The sequence below is a fragment of the Porites lutea genome, chromosome 1 (genome assembly GCF_958299795.1).
Source record: "Porites lutea chromosome 1, jaPorLute2.1, whole genome shotgun sequence".
Taxonomy (NCBI): domain Eukaryota; kingdom Metazoa; phylum Cnidaria; class Anthozoa; order Scleractinia; family Poritidae; genus Porites; species Porites lutea.
Genome location: NC_133201.1, coordinates 17,111,598 through 17,132,132, shown reverse-complemented (window position 1 = coordinate 17,132,132; position 20,535 = coordinate 17,111,598). Strand labels below are relative to the sequence as shown.

General features: G+C 38.1%; 1 protein-coding gene across 2 annotated transcripts; it reads left to right on the top strand.

The window, feature by feature from the left end:
- Positions 1 to 10,411: 10,411 nt before the first annotated feature.
- On the top strand, positions 10,412 to 20,214 carry LOC140946010 (uncharacterized). Of its 2 annotated transcripts, XM_073395082.1 has the most exons (3): positions 10,412 to 10,744; positions 17,182 to 17,209; positions 17,794 to 20,214. In XM_073395082.1, exons 1-3 carry the CDS (start codon positions 10,637 to 10,639, stop codon positions 18,801 to 18,803), a joined length of 1,146 nt encoding a protein of 381 aa, XP_073251183.1. In that variant the 5' UTR covers positions 10,412 to 10,636; the 3' UTR covers positions 18,804 to 20,214. The 2 variants fall into 2 exon arrangements, 1 of the variants encoding a protein (XP_073251183.1); XR_012166796.1 differs by lacking the exon at positions 10,412 to 10,744 and having other exon boundaries at positions 15,488 to 17,209.
- Positions 20,215 to 20,535: the final 321 nt, after the last annotated feature.

Below are 20,535 nucleotides of genomic sequence, written 5' to 3'. Positions count from 1 at the left end.
GGCCATCTCGGAGCCTGGAACAAGCTAACCGCTGTCTTAAGTGGACATTAACAAGAGCAAATGTACCTGAAACTGCCACTTGACTGCAGAGCTCCTTTCAGATCAACAACCTCATCTCTCAGAGCTGCAATGACGCCATCTTTACGATGACACTCTGCTTCGTATGAAGCTAGTCGGCTGAGTTCATCACCCATGCGTAACAGACGCTCCTCCTGGAGAAAATAAAAATAAAAACAAAAACAAACTGTGACACAAGATAGGGAAGATAAGGATAAGATTTGGAAAGTTGTGACACAACAATTTCTGAGGTTATTTGGTCGGAAAAGTAAGCAGACAAAATTGATTCAATTTTTTACACTAAAATTGAGAACCGTACACGATGTAAAAAAGGATAAATTTCAAGGTCAAAAAAGGGTCCGCGCCAAGCCTTTGTCCTGAAAAATATTCAGTATGCATTGTGGCTTCCATAATGCACCAAGCTGAAGCAATTACAAAATGCATTACTAACATTATTGTAGTCCTTACTTGACACCATCACCTGACCAGCAGTATGCAGTCGAAACAAAGCAATCAATGACAAAGACTTTTGTGACACAATTTTAAACAATAAATAAGCCTACTAGGTAACATAATATTTCTATAGCATCTGTGCCCTCCCCAAAAACCATTCCAAACACCTCATAGCTCTGCACAAGGACTCTGCTTCCAGGGGAGGTGTACTGAACAAGTGTTTATACTGGGAGGCTCCACTCCGACGTCAAACCCCTTGCGTTTTATATACCATTTTTCACGAAAAAGGTACCCCTTTCGTATACCCTCTATTAACAAATGGTACCCCTTTCACATACTTTGTTTAGAGGTTTGCATCCCCAACAGAACGTGTTCTCAACTTTATAAAGGCATAAAATTCATCTGTTAGATCTTTTGGGCCTTTTACAGACCCAAATGACAGATTTCTCAACCCTTTAATACACTTCAACAAGTGAAATCCCTACCCTTTCATTTACCTTATGGCTGAAAAAGATACCCCTTTCACACGGAGCCTCCCTGTATAGGCCATCATAAGGAGTACACCCCGCCGAGCTTGGCTCCCCAGCTTACATACCATCAACCCCCCTAGAAGTTTTTAGACAACAAATGTCACTGCCGCTCAAAGAAGCTTACCAGATCTTGAATGCTTTGCTTCCCTGTTATCTGCACTGGACCATTAATCCATCCACCTGTAAATTCAGGAGACAATAAACATGAAAGTCTCAGCATTATTATCAGGGGGGACAAGAGAGGGTGCTAAACTTCCTACCTCCCATACCTTGCATTACTGGACCCTGCCACTTTTTTCTTGCCTTCCTTCCCCAATGGGGTATTTCTGGGAAATCTTGGTGGGGATGTGCCACCCGGTTCTCAAAATCCTGATCTTATTTCAGACAAAAACTTTCATTATCCAAACCCGTTTTCAGACCTAAAATTACTTACATTTGTTCAAAATCCACTTCAAATTCGCATATTATCTTGCTTTCTTGTTCCTTTTGGAATTAAAATGACAAAATAAGTACGTTTATACACTCCCGTAGTTCCCTTGAAAACCATTCCTGGTTCCAGACCAAAATCTACAAAGTCTATACCCTCTTTCAGTTGAGACTGAAACGGCCCAATAACCCTACCCTTTGAAGCAGTACATATCTATATGGCTTCTAAAAGGGAGTACCATCCCTGGGGTTTCCTCCCTTTAGACTTTTTTTAATTGCAGAATATTACACGCAAGCTCTGACTTCCAGCACCTTTAGAACTCCCACCACTCATATCCCTCCTGCCGCCTATCCCTCTGGGCTCCCTAACCCCCGTCCTCTCCCGCCTATGAATGCTTTAGAGGAAAGTATCACAGAGATTTTACAGTGCCCTTAATGTTAGCATACAATTTTAAAGAAACATAAGAAGTTTGATTTCAATCTCTGATGACTACTACTACTACATACATCTAATCGTCATTATTCCACGCTATGTTTTTTTGTTAAAATTCTCACATTCATATGGTTAAGTCAGGCTGGTAAAGGCTACCAAAACAATTGCTGCGAGGGTATCATTTTAAAAATGGTCTTAAATAAAACCATGAAAACCCACTGCAAATAAAGCAAATAAGCAACCAAAACAAACAAATCTTTGTAACTTTAACTCTATCAGAACTGCAGACTGGCCAGACTAGTCCAGTCATATTCAGAATTTCACTTTTAATCAGGAATGTCCAACTTGATTAGTCTATTCCTAAATAGTATACGGGGCAGTGTACCATTTTTGGTGAACATTCTCCTGAAAACTCCATTTCCTCTCATTTCTTACTCTTGGACTAATCACCTTAAACTTCTTGTTAACGGAAATGTAATATTCTTCTTTGGCTGCCCCACCTCACTCAAACATTTTTTGTATTTACTGCTTTCCCTTGTATTTTGCACTATCATTTAATATTGTACGATAAAATTTGGAAAATAAGCCCCGGGGCTCATATTTTTCAAAGGCCGTTTTTGAAGGGCTTATCTACGGAGGGAAATTTGCGTTTCAAAATCGATTGGGCTAGCCTTATAGTTGGACGTAAATTTACCGTTTTTGCTTTGTTTTACTTTGTATTTGAGGGCCATTTTCCAAGTACAAGCCCCCGGGGGCTTATATTTGGAGGGGCGACCTAACAGAGAGTTTTTTGCGTTACCGATTTGGGGGGCTTATATTTGGAGGGGCTTATTTTCGGAATTTTACGGTATATTATAGTTTTAGGGGGCGATTATTCAATCCCTTCTTCTACGGAAACCAATTAAGTGGCCGTGTTTATTCAACGATATGATCTTGAGAAATTCCGGAATTAACAGGGAGGACGTTGCGAGCACAATGTCAGAGGGGAATGCATGGAATAAGATCATTATTCACAGCATCCCAACTGAAAAGACTGGATGATAATAATGATGAAAATGATGATGATAGTTACCTCTAGCAACAGGAGGACCAGGTATCCTTTCTCTGCCAGCAGAGCTGGGTCGAGTCCTGGTAACACCAGCACTTGTTGGGCGAGATCTCAGAGAGGGTGTGGCATAACATTAGCCTGAAAAACAACCACACTACAATAAGCAAATCCTGCCACAGAGTTAAGAAGATTTGTGGGAGAACCTAGTTTAGTGACCTTATAGAGCATGGTCTAGTAACCAGAAGATCATAGTTTCTACTCCTTGCTCCTTGGGAGCAGTCAGATTTTTTTCAGAGCTGCCTGTGTCACTTAGTCAATTAATAAACACCTCTTGAAAGTATATTTGTTACAGATAGGTCAAAATTAACCAACTGCCTCGCTTAAGTGGAAGGTGGGTGCCCGGGATACCCAGGGGCTTCCACTGTGGCCAGCCAGCCCCTAGATAGAAAAACTGCCCCCATGGCTGGCAAATCCCCGCAACCCAGCCATGAGCCCCCATTCCAGGCACCCGTCACACTGATCAAACAGTGGAAGGAAGAAAAATAGGGATGGGAGAGGGGGGGGGGAAGACGCTAAATGAACCGCTCCACAGACCACTGCACAAATGCTCGATGAAGAACTCGCAGATCCTAGCCATGTACAAAGCTACCACAAACCATGTGAGCCTGCACTTATGGGATTGACCGCTGGATGCCCGCTACGCTTGTGGGCCGCTTGTCAGCTAAGCTTGTAGACCGCTAAGCTTGTGGACCGCTAGACCGCTAAACTTGTGGACCGCTTAACTGCCAAGCTTGTGAACCGGTTGACCGCTATGCTTGTGAACCGCTTGACCGCTACGCTTGTGAACCGCCTGACCGCTAAGCTTATGAACCGCTTGACCGCTAAGCTCGTGGTGGTTAACTTAGTTAAATTACATTTAACCAAATTTAAACTCAGGATAAAATTTTAACCTAAGTTGGTTCTCATTTTTTCTTTGTATCCTAGGTCTAACGCATTAATATTATTAGGGTTAGGAGACAAGGAAAACTGAGAATCAACCTTTTACCTGAATTTAATTTTGACCTGTACCATATATACCAGGCCTTGAATTCGCCATCACATTTCTATCACATATCAATATTCTAGTCCAAGCAGTATGCAATATGTTTGTCACATGAACCCAGTTTAGTAACCTTAGCTCCCATGAGTCTCATGTAGCTTATTGGTAGAGCATCTGAACTAGTAACCACAAGGTCATAGGTTCCACTCCTAATGGGAGTACTGGGTTTCTTCTTTCGACCTGCAGCTGTGTCACCGACTGAATAATCTACCTCGCTTTGTTTAAATTTCAATTTCACCAAAAATCTTCACTTGCCCGTTAAGCAAGTTGAGAAAAGAATATACACTAGATTGATTGCAAAATCTACCACCCCCAAGTTGTCAGACATGACTTTCTTTGAAGGCTGGCATTCATAACAACTTACTAACCTTTGGATCAGATGGGCCTCTTATTTCTGATACTGAGCCACCAGTCCCAGGCAAACTGACTGGTTCAGTGCTTGTATACAGTGGTACACCATCAGTACTCACTGGTGTCACAGTGTTGATATAAGGAAGGGAGGTGACTCCACCCGACTGTGATGTTGCCATTGGTGATGACAGAATACGGAATCTGTATGATTCCCATGGCTTAGACAGACCCAAGGATGGGTAATGAAGTGTTGAGGATGAATCAACAAGAAATTCAAAACCTGCATTTCCTGTGTAGTTGTACGCATGTTAAGGAAGTTCTGTAATCAAATACATTAGGTATGCATTGTAAATTCATTTAACTATATCGAGCAAAATATCAAATATCATCAACTGAAAAGATACAACTCACTATGACTCTGACTATGACTTAAGGTTGTCGAAACGTCAGTCACTGTCAACAACAGTCATATTGGGGCATTAATTAGGACTACACTCACCACACACTTTCTTTTACTGTTGTTGTCATTTTTAAAAGGATACCAAATCCAAACCTTATTACATCACCGGAGGCAAGTCTCACAGCTGCATTCTGTACACGGCAATCATTTACATAAGTACCATGTGCTGAGTTTAGATCTTGAACCACGAAACAACCCTCTGCCTCATTGTATGCTATAACAGCATGCTGCCGCTCCATATTAGAACACTATCACGATAAAAAATAAAGGAAAAAGGTAAACTACACTGCAAATTTCATTGACTTCCATAGGAAGCAACTGGGCACCTGGAAGTTACAAATCAGTTGTAAATTAAACAATTAATATTTATTAATAAATAAAAACTACGGGTCACCAACAACAATCTTTCACCAACAAAATCAATGCATTATCAAGAGAAGGTTATGAGAATCAGTAAAATGATCACTTTAAAGAGAAATGCTTTGATCCTTTATCAAATTCTCTCGACTAACTCTTTAACAAAATGTATGGAGATCAGTCTGGAGAATTTGTATTCGAAAATAATTTTGAGTTTCAAAGGACTAGCCGCGGCTTCCCCAGATTTTTATCGCTTGGCCAGCCCGGCCTATCGCCAGGCTGACCGAGGCTTTTGGGCCAGGCTTTGACCCCCGTCTACCCCGGTCTGACCAGGCTCTTGATGCAAGGGTAAAATACCGGTTATGTCTTGCCTCTTGTTTTATCTAGTTTTTTGATAGTGAAATGTTTTGTAACACAGGGTCAGAGAAAGGCTCAAACTTCTTTTTCTCTTTTAACTCTCCTTTTCTGCTTCTTTCTTTTTTTCAGGCAAAGTTTGTGCTAAGTTTTCCAAAGAATGCCCTTTGCCAAGTCAAGTTGTGCAAAAAATTAATATGAAATGTGTGGAGATAAGAAAACCCCAAAGACTGCATGTTGGAAAGCCACAGGAAGCAAATCGTAGTAAACAGGCACGAGGACAGTTTTAGATTTAAATTTCTTGATTCTGAACGTACAGTATCTTTCATGAGGATTTTTAATATTATTTCAGAATTTATTTATCTTTGATGCTTTGTAGTTCTTCACCTTCTGTTTCATTGTGTCATTTTTGAACGAGTACGTTATCTTTTTTACTCAGTATAAGACATAAATGCTGTATTTACAAGAATTTCAGAGATTTTAAAATAATGGTCATTTTTATTAAAGCTTTTGAAAATGTCAAACAGTGGCTTTGCTGCATATTAATTTAGGAAATACTGACATTATTGGACAGGGCCTGTGCAGTAAGGGTTTAATGGTAGTAGCTAGTAAGGCAATCCCCTCCCATTGCTCAGTTGAATATGTTTACACGGTCATTATATGGAAATCATACGGGTTTTTTGAGGGCATGTATTTGAAAACTAACTGAGCTATGGGTTGCCTATGGGTGCATATAATATTATGTAAGATCCCACACATTTCCTATAGTTTGTGAGGGTAATTTTTGGGTCCTATGGTATTGATATGGGATGTGAATCAAAGGTCCCATAGCACTCCCATATCCATTCCCAGTTGATCAATCTATGCTGTACTATGGGAATTATATGGAACTTTACGAAATACATAGCAATCCCACAGAACAGGGTGAGGATCATATGTTATTGCTATGGGGCACACCATACCATTCCCAAGCAAAAAGCTATGGAGAATGTATGGACCTTTATTAGTAAGCAATGTAGTCATCCCATAGCAATAGACAACAGAGTGAAAGAGAGAGACATCTATGGGTTTGATATGTAGGGCTGTAGCCCATATCAAATCCACATAATAAACATATATGGACCATAGCTCTTCCCATATCACTTCCAATCTTGGGCCATATATGTCCCATACCATTTAACTCCATAAGGGCAATATTTTTAGAAAATAAACTTTTATACAAGTCATGTACATGTAACTGACACATAAAGATTAAAAAACTAGACATAGCTATAAGTTTACCACTGTTTGTTACGAGGACTGAAGAAATTTATGTCTTTGATCAACATGGCTGACTAGTGCTTCTTTTTCAGGATCAGGCAAAACTTGACTTTTAACACAGACATCTATGTTTGCCGATGCCTCTTTAAAAAAAAAGAAACATGTAGAAAAGTAAGTAATTTACAGTGGATGTTTCTGAAACAAAGACCTTTTACCTGAGACCCTTTGGACTAAAAAGAAAACCTATATGGACCAGAACAAAGACCCAGTGGAGTAAACCAAAGACCTTCTCATACCACTATCCACCACCCCCCATGATCTGTAATGGCTTTCCCCAGGGATTGGAAAGGTATTCTTGGGATCTGGGATTTGACCAAAGTTCGGTGCATGATTCGGAAAAATGCAAAATATTCTGACAGGAAAAGGGATAAGACTGCTATGGGAAGCGTGATCCACCAAAATCTGGGTATGGGAAGCGGGATTATTTGAATGTCTGTTGGGAAATCTTAGGTTCTAGCAGCAAATGTGAATCAACCAGGTGAGCGTTCAGTGGTGTCTCCTATCAAAGCAAGCTATGCAGTGTAACCCAGGCTGTCCAGTAACAATATTATTAAAAACAGATGCCAGACTAAAGCCCCACTTTTACAACTGGATGCCAGGAATAAGCTTGTGGTCCTAGCATACTAGTGATTGCTCAAGCGTTTACATCTATCATTAATCTCAAAATTATTTTATCAGTTAAACTTATGGGAAACAGTACAATGATCTCAGCTCTGCTCCCTTAAATCAGACGAGTCTTCTAGCTCCAGAGAATAGCCTGTTCAGGTGTTCAAATACTGGAGGAGGTGCACAGAAAAGTGAGCAGGAAAAAACATTGAGGAGATGGGAGTAGGGAAAGAGGGGGAAAAAACCCTCCTCTCTTCCTCTTCATTTCTTCCACTTTTTTCCTTCCATTCCATCATACTGAGGTATAATTCAAAATATCTACATCATACATTTACAGGGTTTTGCAGCAATTAGACTTTCAACTAATGTACTTGAGAAACAAAAAATGGGATTCCAAAAAGCGATGAAAAAAAGGGCAGGATAAAAATGTGAAAATGGAGTGGGAATTAATACAGGAGCAGAATCCCCCATTCCAGACCCTGTTTCCCCTCAGGCCAACGGTCATCCATTGTGTCATTTTATTAATGACAAACATAGACTGCAAAATAGTTGTATTTTTCTCAATTATAAAAATAGTTTTCTTTGCACAAAGCATGCAAGCCATCTCTCTCACATCTCTCCCCAGTCTTGCATTCTATTCATTCACAATGTTTACTAACCTAAAAATCAATTTATTAATGCTTTTTGCCCCTATCTCTCTCTTCTTTTGTTTCAGCATAGAGAAGCAAAAGCTGGAACAAACTTGTTCACATTTTACTTTTTACACCTACATACAATGTTAAACTTTTACGACTGCCAAAAGCCTTGAATATAGAATTGTGCTTGTGCCCAAAAACAAGGCACTATGACATTACAGTCTAACCTCTCCTTACGGACACCTCTCTATTACGGACACATCTCTATTACGGACAGTTCGTTTGATCCCAGAAATGCCAAAAATCATACATTCCCTAGTCCCTTAGGTGTCCGTATTAAAGAGGTTTGACTGTATTATTCTCTTCTGTACTAAGTTTCTAGCTGTATTTAAATCTCTACTCACTTGCTAATGATTCTGTGATCCCATTAAAACAGGATACCATGATAAGTGGTGCTGAATAGTTCAACAGATGTTGCTTACTCACTGCTTGTTATTCCTGTCCAATAAAGTAGGAAAATTAATAAGCAAGGATACAGTGGTAGTAACAGCAGGGCACAAAGTAGGTTTTGGACTGTTCCCGGTCATGTTGACTGGCCGATTAAATTTTAGCATGGTCATGGCTTATTTGTGACAGGTCAAAACAATGGGTAATTGTGAAGAACAACTATCCTAAACTGACAGATAACCGATCGACAGTTACCTGACACATTACCGACATACTAGCGACACTTTGTATTGAAGGTAAGACCATATAGATGTCCTTGAAGAAAAATTCGCTTTATAACTTTAATTTGTCTTGTTTCGACCATACAGTCATCTGTGCTAATAAACCATGCTGTGTTGTGTTACAGCTGTATGTCTATGTGAAATTTATATCGAGAAATCAGTTTTGGGTGCTTCTTTTGTTTTCTGTCTCGTGAAACTAGATCCTCGACTTGATTGTCGAATTTAAATCTGTTATACATGTAGTTATCCAGGGTAGGGTAAACAAAGCGAAAACAATGAAGCATTAAACAGTGCATAACAAAAGCGAAAGCTAGTTTTAAAAACATGCTTTCAAACTAGTTAACGATTTTGCATTAAGGCAAAAAACATGCACGTGTTTTGCGTGTCCATTGGTCGCTTATCTCTGAGCTGCACTGTATGCTAAAAAACTCTTTGCATTGTAAAATGGGGACAAAATAATATTGAAAGAAATATTTAACAGTTTTTGAATCCAGGTACACAGCTGGGGCCCAGAGTTTAATTTCATCTGTGACGCAGGTAACAATCACTACATAAGTAACTAAACTGTGCACAAAAGGTTTACAGGGCGAGGACCTGGTTCCTTGAAAGATGGTTAAGTTTAACCCAGGATTAAGCAAAATTTTAATCAAAGTTTCCTTGTCTAAGAAAACGAAACTCAAGCTTACAAAACACTGTTGAGCCTTCACTGCAAGATATGGTAATGATAACTTGACAAAATGTTACTCTAAGTAATACATGGGAAGGTTAATACGAAAAGAGAACAAAATTAATTTTTAATCCTGGACAAACACTAATCAGCCTTTCAGGAACCGGGCCCTGAGGATTTCATAGGTTGTTCCAACCCAGACTTTGCCAACTTCAGAGAACGTTTACTATTATTTTACCACTAATATTAATCATAAAAAAGTTGACAGGCTGCAAAGAAAGCCAGTTTTACAGCCTGCCATTCGGGCAAGCTGTAGCTAGTATGTACTAGCCCACAAGTCATTTCAACTAGCCCCCAAACCCTTTTTGATAAACAGGATTGATAACAATCCTTCTGTAATTTGAATTTCCCAAAAAACAGCATTTGCCCGTCAGGCAGGTTGAGAACAAAAATCACGAGCCCGATAGCAAAATCCACTAGCCCTGGGCTATCGGATACGACTTTCTTGGCACGCTGAGTTGACTAAAACTGGGTTTTTCGAGTTACCATAACTGCTGGTTGAATATACTTTTGAAACCGTAAAAGCATACAAAAAATCGAAACCCCTTCTACACATCAATTTTTAGCTACCTTCACATTTAGATTTTTCACTCTTCTGGATGACCAGATGGGACTTTTTTTCAAGCCCTGCTCCTACTCTTTAAAAACAACCATGCTTTTACACCAAGAGGAAAACATTGCATTTTGAGGATACCTCTAGTTTTAACAATAAATTCTTGTTTATACACACACACAGTACACTGGCTTGATGGACTATGTTTTTATCACTAAAGTCACCATGACCTGTAAGTATAATTATCACATAATCAGCACATTTTCTCATTGCGTTCGACGTTAGGAGAACGCTTCGTAATCTTTGGGGATCCTGTGGTCGATGGGATACCTGTGCATGCCAGGCGTGAAGATTCGAGATTTTTGGTTACTTGGACGGGCGATGTTCAAAATCTGCGCCATTTTGAATAATTATTAAGCGCGCGCACGAATTTTAAGCCCAATAGCCGGCCAAAGAAATTGCGGGCTCACCTGGTGGACATGCGCACACAACTATTTTTATGCGCAAGCAACTATACCTCGTGCGAGTGCGCACGCAACTATACCTCGTGCGAGTGCAAGCTGCTCGTGCGTCCGTGTCGCCTCCGTGGATATCTTTGGATTATTCGGTAAGTTCATTTATTTTTCTCAAACTTCATGCGATGTTTCTTAAAAAGTTCATCGCTTCAACTTGTCAAAGCCTTACCAGGAAACTTTTTAGTACTCCAAGAGCATGTAGAAAGCCCGATGTCGGCGTTGTCCGAACTACAACAAACCGAAGACCTTCGCTGCTCTCCTGCTTTGAATTGATGTCCTCGAATTTGCCGAACAACAAAGCAAATCAACCGATAACTCTGACACAAAGTTGTCTCAAAGCAAATCTACCAAGCCATTGTGCTTTGACCCATAGCGGTCACAAATACAAACCAAACAAACCGAGTCATTGTACTCGGTGGCCATTGCGCCAAATGACCCGTTGTGGTCACAAAGCAAATAAACCGAGTCATTCTGCTCGATGGCCATTGCGCCAAATGAAAAGTGACAAAAGTCAAATGGTTACCGGGCTGATAAGTGGTGATTGTAGTTCACAAGATCATGATAAGGCTTTGACAAGTTATTCTTCTGAGAAAATTGAAAATCATAGTGTAACTATTTCTGAAAATGTTGAAGTTCGTAAGAAAAGAGTGAATTGTCAGAGGAAAAGGGACAGGGAACCATCTCGCGTTCCTGTTAAAATAATTCTAAAGGCACTAAGTAATACGAAGTCTAGGAATAGAATCAAGTCTTTTGTAAGACAACATCTTCCAGACAGTTCTTTTATCACTAATTTATGTAGAAATTACAACACCTGGAAATTCTGGTATACCAATGATCATTATTATAGTAAATTTGTTTTTTACATGAACATACAGAAAAGAAAATTTACAACAACAGATAACTATTCTACATGTAACTGTAGACAAACACATATCCGTGTGGCAGATTTAATGAATTCTGGTGGAAAAAGCTTTCCTCAAACTCATAATGATAATTCAAAATTAAATGGAGGTATGTCTCCTGAGAATGCTGTTAGTCATGATTTACCATGGGATTGTTTAACTGAAAGGCTTCGTCTCATAGGACTTATACCACATGATGTAGGTGGATTTGGAGATTGTTTCTTTAAATCAGTTTCGCACCAACTGTATAGGACTGCTGACTTGCATCTTGAAATTCGTATGGCTGGAATTGGCCATTTACAGAGTTACCCAGAATTGTATATTGAAAGCATTTCTAATGATCACTGGAATAACTATATTCAACAAATGTCAAAACAAGGCACATGGTGTGATAACATCATAATGCAAGCTGTGGCCAATGCATACAACTGTGTCATTCATATCACACAGTCTAATATAAATTCACCTGAAAGTACAATCTTAACTCCTGTTGCTGATCAGGATGGACGAAAGACAATATTTATTGGATATATTAACGAGTTGCATTATGTTTCAACATTGACTGACAAAAACAGTAGATATAAAAACAAACTCACATGCATAAAGAGAAAATTATCAGAAACCAATGAAAACAGACATGGTAGACTTCTTAAGCACAGAAATTACATGAAAAGAGTCAAATATACAGAAACAGCTAATGAAAGGGCAAGCAGACTTGAAGATAAGAGAGGCACTTATAGAAAAACAATGTCTGAAGAAACTGCTGAAAAGCGAAAAGAGAGACTTAAAAATAAGAGAGACACTTATAGAAAAAGAGTGTCTGAAGAAACTGTTGAAAAGCAAAAAGAGAGACTAAAAAGTTACAAAGACTCTTATAGAAAAAGAACGTCTGAAGAAACTGTTGAAAAGCGAAAAGAGAGACTTGCAAATAGGAGAGCCAGTTATAAAAGGTCTCAAACAATTTCTGCAGGACAAAAAGAGAGCTCTGCTGGTCCAGTTCACGAACAAAAACATGCACAAAATAACATGAACGATTTTCATAAGTCCAATCAGTATTCAGTTTGCCAATGCACTGTCTGTTTTGAAGCGTGGCCATTGAAATCCAGTCCAAGGAAGGTTGATCACTACCAGTGTCAGAGGTGCATACGAGATAAACAACAACCAAAAAAGTTTTCTAAGGAAAATGACATGGTGCCATCATTAGTACCTTTACAACTGCAGGGGTTAACCCAAGTAGAAGAAATGCTTATTGCACGTGCACTTCCTGTTATGCGAGTTTACATAAAACCTGGTGGACAAAGGGGCTATTCAGGCCACTGTATCAATTTGCCTCAGGATATAGCTGAACTAGCACATTCTCTGCCTAGATACCCAAAAGATCTATCTGTTATTGTTGTTAAGATGAAAGGTAAAGAGAACAGTTTTAAAGATGTGACAGTGCGAAGGCAAAATGTAGCTGATGCACTACAATGGCTTGTTAATAATAACTCACACTACAAGGACATAACCATCAATCAAAATTCTTTAAATTCTTTACCAGAACATGGTGTTCCACATGGTCTTCTCTCGGTTGAAACAGAGAATATAGATTTGGATGCCACATGTGAACCTGACTTAGGTCCTCAAAATGAAGATGACATTGTTTATAATGAGGGTACTGAAATGAGTAGTTTTCTGCCTATTCCAGAGTGTCAGCAGCAAGAAATAGAAGCTGTGCGCCAACAATTGTCTAATGATTCTAATCACTTGCCCTGGCCAACAGTTGGCAGTGAACCATTAAACGAGTATGTAACTCCCTTTTTAGCAACAATGGCTTTCCCAACATTATTTCCAGATGGTAAGGGTGATCCTACTAACCCATCATTACGCCGAGATATACCACTCGGAGAAAGAGTAAAGCACCTTTTAAAGTTTGGAGAAAACAAGAATGACAAATGGGTATATCGCTTTGCTACTCACCCCAGATTTGGTTACTGGGCATTGAATATGATACAAAGAAAACGTATTCTGCAACAGACAGGCATGTTCCTAAAACAAAACCCAGGAGAAGCTCATTTGACTGCTGAAGAGCTGCGGCAAATGGCAACTAGCAATAACACAAGTATGTTTATATCTAAGATATCACGCTATCTTAGTAACATTACTGGTTCTAATGCTTATTGGCACAAAGCTAAAGAAGATTTAAAAGCAATAATAGCCCATGCTGGAGCTCCAACATTCTTTTTCACATTCTCCTCTGCTGATATGCATTGGCCTGAACTTCATGCAATTTTTGGCAACTCAGTCAGTAATAATTCAACTGACAACAAACGGCAGAATGTGATTAACAATCCTCATATTACAGACTGGTTCTTTACACAGCGTTTAGAAAGTTTTATTAAATACTGGTTATACAATTCACTAGATGCTGAGTGGCACTGGTACAGATTTGAATATCAAGCTAGAGGTAGTATACATTGTCATGGTGTAGCAAAGCTGAAAAATGATCCAGGTTTATGTAAACTCTCAGAAACAGCTCTAAAAGGCTATTTGGCTGAAATGTCCACTAATACAGCTGAGCAAGTCAATATACTAGAACTCAATCAACAGATAGTGGATGGGAAAAAGGCTTCCCAGGTAGTTTGTCAGTATGTAGATTGGTTATTGTCTACATATAATCCAGATCCACCAGATAATGGCACATGGGTGAAGCCCTCTATTCATCCTTGTCAAAAGCGTCACAAGGACCTTGTAAGTTTACAAGACTCTGAACAAGATTATGTTGATTTGTTGAATACTGTACAAAGGCACACTCGCTGTAGTACAAACTATTGTCTTAGAAAGAAACAAAACGAAACAGAACTGAAATGTAGATTTAAGTTTCCATTTGAACCTTGTGTTAATACAAAACTAGAGTTTGAGCCCATTCATACAAAAGATCGAAGCACTCAATACAAAGCAAAGATCATAACAAAGAGGAATGATAGCAGACTCAATAATCACCAACGACTTCAGCTTCAAGGCTGGAGGGCAAACTGTGATATTCAAGTGATCATTGATTATCATGCATGTGTTGAATACCTTGCAAAATATGCTTCAAAAGGTGAACCAAAGTCACCTGTAATGAAACTTGCATTTAATTCTATTGTCCGTAATTGCAACAACAATAGCAACCCTACAAAATTGATAAAAAAAGTGATAATGAAGTCACTTGGCCAACGTGACTTCTCTGCACAAGAGACTATGCATCATCTCATGTCACTGAAACTTGTCAGCTCATCATTTAATGTGGTACCTATTAGTCTAAATGGTTCACGTAGAATCAAAACTATAACAAATGATGGAGATACTGTAACCAATGACTCATTGCTTGATACTTACGCTAAAAGGGAAAAATATATTCAAACCATCCCAGATATAATGGCTCTTAATTTCATTCATTTTGCAACAAAATACAAACTTGTCAACAACAAACTAACAGTTCAGCCTCATAACATGATTCCCAGAGTTTTTCCAGTATTTTCTTCCAATTCAAAAGGTCTAAATTTTGGACTTTATTGCAAATATCAGTTACTTAAGCACAAACCTTGGCATACTACACAAGACAATGCCTGGGATTGTCAGGAAGGCACTGATGAAATATACATCACAAAATGGAAGGAATTTCTACAAACACCATATGCTGAAGAGCATGTTCCTGACTGGTATGAAAAACTACAAAGTGTACAGAATAACACAGAAGAGGAACCAAATATAGAGCACTCTTCAGAAGAGCTTCCACAGCGTGAAGAGTGGATGGATTTAGCAGATCTCATACCTGGGTATTTTGTTAACCAAGATAATATAACACAACAAACCTCTCAGCCTGATTATGACTGGCAAAATGACAAGATTAAGTATGCAAATCACTTAATACAGGAAATGCCATCCTGGATAAAAACTAAGAAAGATACTTTCGATTCTACCTTTGGTTTGCAACAACAAAATATTGATGTTAATACATTCAGTGACATGCAAAGACATGCCTACAATATGGTGAAAGCACATTCTGAACAAGCCTGCCCTAAAGATCCATTGCTTCTTATTATACTTGGAGTTGCCGGTACAGGGAAAAGTTACCTCATTAATGCCATCCGAAACCTGCTCCAACACTCTTGTGCAGTGACTGCCACAACTGGCAAAGCTTCATTTAACATAAACGGATGTACAATCCATTCACTATTAAAATTGCCTGTTGGCCCAAGACATAACAAAGAATTAACAGGACAAGGGCTTGTCACATTACAAACCAAGCTGAAAGATATCAGTTATATCCTAATTGATGAATACTCTATGCTAGGACAAACATTGTTTGGCTGGATTGATAGACGCTGCCGACAAGCAACAGGCAAAAATGACGAAGTATTTGGTGGTAAATCCATGATATTAGTTGGTGACCCAGCTCAATTGCCTCCAGTGGCAGATAAGCCATTATATCATTCGAGACCCTCCAGTTCTACAGGTGAACAAGGCTATTTAGCTTATCACATGTTTGGCAATGTTGTAAAACTGTCAGTAAACCAGAGGGTTCAAGGCTTAAATCAACAGCAAGCTCAGTTTAGAGATTTACTCATACGCCTTCGCACAGGAGATTCTAATGAGCAAGATTGGAAACTTCTTTTGGCAAGACAGCCTTCCATAGCATTGAACGTGAATGAGTTTCAAGATGCCACTAGGCTCTATTTCAGCAATGAAGAAGTTGCTAATTATAACTTTGAACAGTTATCAGAACTTCATCAGCCAATAGCCTGCATCACTGCACGTCACTCTAGTGATATAGCTAAGAAAGCAAGTTCGGATGACATGTCAGGTTTACAACCGACCATTTTCCTTGCAAAAGGTGCACATGTAATGCTTACCATGAACCTATGGATAGATGTTGGACTTTGTAACGGTGCAACTGGAACGGTTGAAGATTTCATTTATGCAAACAACCAGCAACCACCAGACTTGCCTGTCGCTGTCATAGTAAAATTTAATGAGTATAGAGGTCCATCTATCAGTGATAGCATTCCACGATGTGTGCCTATATGCCCAATAACAATAACCTCACAGACACTAGATGGTTTACATGAGAGACAACAGTTGCCTCTCAAACTTGCTTGGGCAATCACAATACACAAGAGCCAAGGGTTAACACTGCCAAAAGCATGGATTGACATTGGTCAGACTGAAACTACTGCAGGCATTTCATATGTAGCTATAAGCAGAGTGAAAACACTTTCATCTTGTATTATTGAACCAATGACTTTTGAAAGACTTAAGAGTCTTAAGAAATCCACTAATTTAAAATATAGACTTGAAGAAGAAAGCAGGCTATATAATCTAGCAAATATAAATTGATCCCAAGTTGAGTGATGCGAACAAAGTCACTCACAACAGTACAGCACCCAAAATTGATTAATTAGAATAAATTGATTATACGGCCTTCAACACATGCATACATAAATGATTTTTTTTTATGGTTATAAATAGTTCACTTTCCAACTACATTTAAAGCAAAGTTCCATGTAATGTTTCAGAGTGTTGTATTAACTAGGGTTTAAAGGTATTTTAAACACCCTCCTAAAACATCTGTATACATCCTTATTTTTTTTTTTTTTCAACAGACAAGACAGAGATCTAATATGGCTTCAGGTATGTATCTCCCGGTCATACTTAAATATTATGGTTATACGTTCCTTTCTTCTATTAAACTAATGCTTCTTGTTTTAAAATCATTTTATAACCTTACCTGCTCTATATGCTCTCATTAATAAAACATATTATTTTGAACATCTAGGTATTAGATGTACACTGTTTCCTATCACTTTTGTCACCCTTTAATGTTCTCATGTAGTTATATGATACAATTTATTTTTCCCACACCTCTTGCATGTTGGTGGCGAACTTTGGCCAAAATATCACTGTTATTTGTACTAAAAATAATCTTAATTACAGTAATTAATGAGTGGTGAACTGCTCCTGTTTTGCTAAATTTTAACACTTCCCCTTCTATTAAGCCCTTCCTTTCTATTTAGCCCCCCCCCCCCCCCCCCCCCAATGCGCCTTAAAACAATAAGCCCCCTGTGGGCTTAATAGAGGATTTACAGTACATGAAACAAGGAGACTAATATTTACACATATGTTTTTTTCAAATAACACAAGCTACCTTATGCAGTAATCCCATCCATGCCAAATTTATTACATTAATCTAAATATCTTTTTACCTCCTCCTACAGAAAAACAAGACATAACTTGCTTTGTGCATAATGTCTCACCAGTAAAAAAATCTGGACCAACAAGCTACTTTAACTGCCACCTTCAGACAGAGAAAGATCTCATTGGCAGTGTATGCTTTGCAACTGAAAAGAAGGAAACTCTTGATGCAATGGCCGCACAAAGATCACCGGTTAAAATTTCAAATTTTAACATCAGCAATAAGTATGGACGAAGTGATGTAGTAATAAACAGGAACACAACCATCACTTCAACAACAGCTGATTTTCCATACAAAGCACAAGATGATGTCACATCAATTGCATCCTTGTCAAAAGTAGCACCACAACAGCTAGTGTCAATAAAAGGAAAGATATCACATCTAAGTGCGACCAAAACTATAGTCATCCAAGATTCTCCTGTCAAAAAACAGGAAGGCTATATAGTTGATCCATCTGGTTACATAAAAGTTATTTTCTGGGGTGAGCATGTTGACAGCGTCACACCACAGTCCACCTATTTCTTCAACAACTTGAGAATGAAAGTATCTCAGAATCAAAGATACTTGAACACACCAAAACAAGATAATTTATACACCATCAAGGACCCTGAACCCTTCAAACAAACATTACCTGAAGTCAGTGACATCTCAACAACAACAGAAACCATTGGAGAAATACTAGGAATAAGCAGTGTCACCAAATACAACTGTTGTTGTTCATGTTCAAAAAAAGTTACAATCAAGGGAAAAATTGCAGTCTGCGATAACTGCAAAGTAACACAAAAGGCAACCAGCTGCAGTGTAAAGTGGACACTCAAGATCCATATCCAAAACTCCAAACAACCACTGCAGAAGCTTCAGCTACAGGTTTATCAAGAAGCAGTGCCAAAGTTGTTTTCAATTTGTCACTTAATTGCAAATGAAACAACAGAGGAGGAAATCACAGAGGCTGTCTTAAACCTAGACACAGTTAAAGTATGCTTTGACACGCAAACGCGAAAACTTGTGGACATTGAAAAAATTGCCATTTAACATGTTTTGTTGCATTTTCCTTTGTAACAAACCAATCTCTAGTAACTATTTAAGTTACTAATAATTCATGCTATGAGATACAAACACTAAAACTTTTAGATATCGCAAAAACTTTTATAGCACTTAATTTTTGAATTTCATATTAAACTTTCTTGAAACTATTCCATTTACTATTATTCATGTTACTGTTAGAAAAATTAGTCTCGCTCATTTAGTATCTAAACTACATTGTAAATGAGTAGATTCTCATGTTTTAATTATTGCATTTTACCTTGTGACTAATCGAGTTAGTATCATCCAGGGCCCAGTTGTTCAAAAGACGATTACTGCTAACCCACGATTAAAGCTTAATCAAAGATTTAATCTCTTTTGTTTAAAAAGATTTCAAAAGCTAATTATAAGCTGCACATGAAGTCAAATCGAAAAATAAAACTAAAGAGCAAGAATCCTTAAGAAAATCTCTTTTGGTTATTAATTTAACTGGAATAAAAATTGACGCTAACCCTGGGTTTGCTTAATCGCGCTTTGAACAACCCGGCCCTGGTTACTGTTAAGATAAGAAAAATAGTTAAACAATGCTATGACACACAAACACGAAATATTTAGACATGGAAAAAAATCTAAGTTTCATAGCATTTTGAACTTCATCACAGCTTCATGTTCCAGTTCTTGTTATAAAATTTAGTCTATCTCTTTCAGTTTTTCAAGATACTGAGTAGATTGACATGTTTTTTTACATTTTCTCTTGCAACTAACCAATCCCATGCAACTATTCAAGTTACTATTCATGTTACTATTAAAATTTTTTTGTTAAACTATGGTATGACATGCAAACATCAGAACTTTTAAACATTGCAAAAAGTTTCATAGCATTACCAACTTCATAACTTTCTTGAAACTATTCAATTTACTATTATTCATGTTACCGTTACAAAAATTAGTCTCACTCATTTAGTATCTGAACTACATTGTAAATGAGTAGATTGACATGTTTTAATTATTGCATTTTACCTTGTGACTAATCGAGTTAGTATCATCCAGGTTACTGTTAAGTTAAGAAAAATTGTTAAACAATGCTATGACACACAGACACGAAACGTTTAGACATGGAAAAATCTAATTTTCATAGCATTTTGAACTTCATCATAGCCTCATGTCGTTGTTATAAAATCTACTCTATCATTTTCAGTTTTTCAAGATACTGAGTAGACTAACATGTTTTGTTACATTTTCCCTTGCAACTAACCAATCCCTTGTAACTATTCAAGTTACTATCATTCATGTTACTGTTACAAAAGTTAGTCTCCCACAATCAGTATCTAAACTACATTGTAACTAAGTAGATAAACATCTTTGGTTACATATTTGGGTTTCACTATTAAAGTTGCTATTGTTCATGTTGCTCTTTAAATACTTCGTCTTTCTCATTTAATCTCTCAACTAATTTCCTCCTCTGTTTTTGTATGATTTTAGCTAAATTCATTGAACTTCGAACGCACTTATTAATCTTTGATTACTACTAGTAATTAACATACACTGTAGCTAACCTTACAATGACATTGACAATAATAATCCGAGGGCTCAGCATAGTACTCAAGTTTTGTCTTCAAAAAATTTAAAAGAGTTAGAACCCGTACGATACAGAAGACGTTAAAACAGCGCTGCTTTAGCGACTTATTAGCGCTGCAACGAGCGCTGCAGAAAGGTTGCACGAACGCTGTTTTCCGTTCGC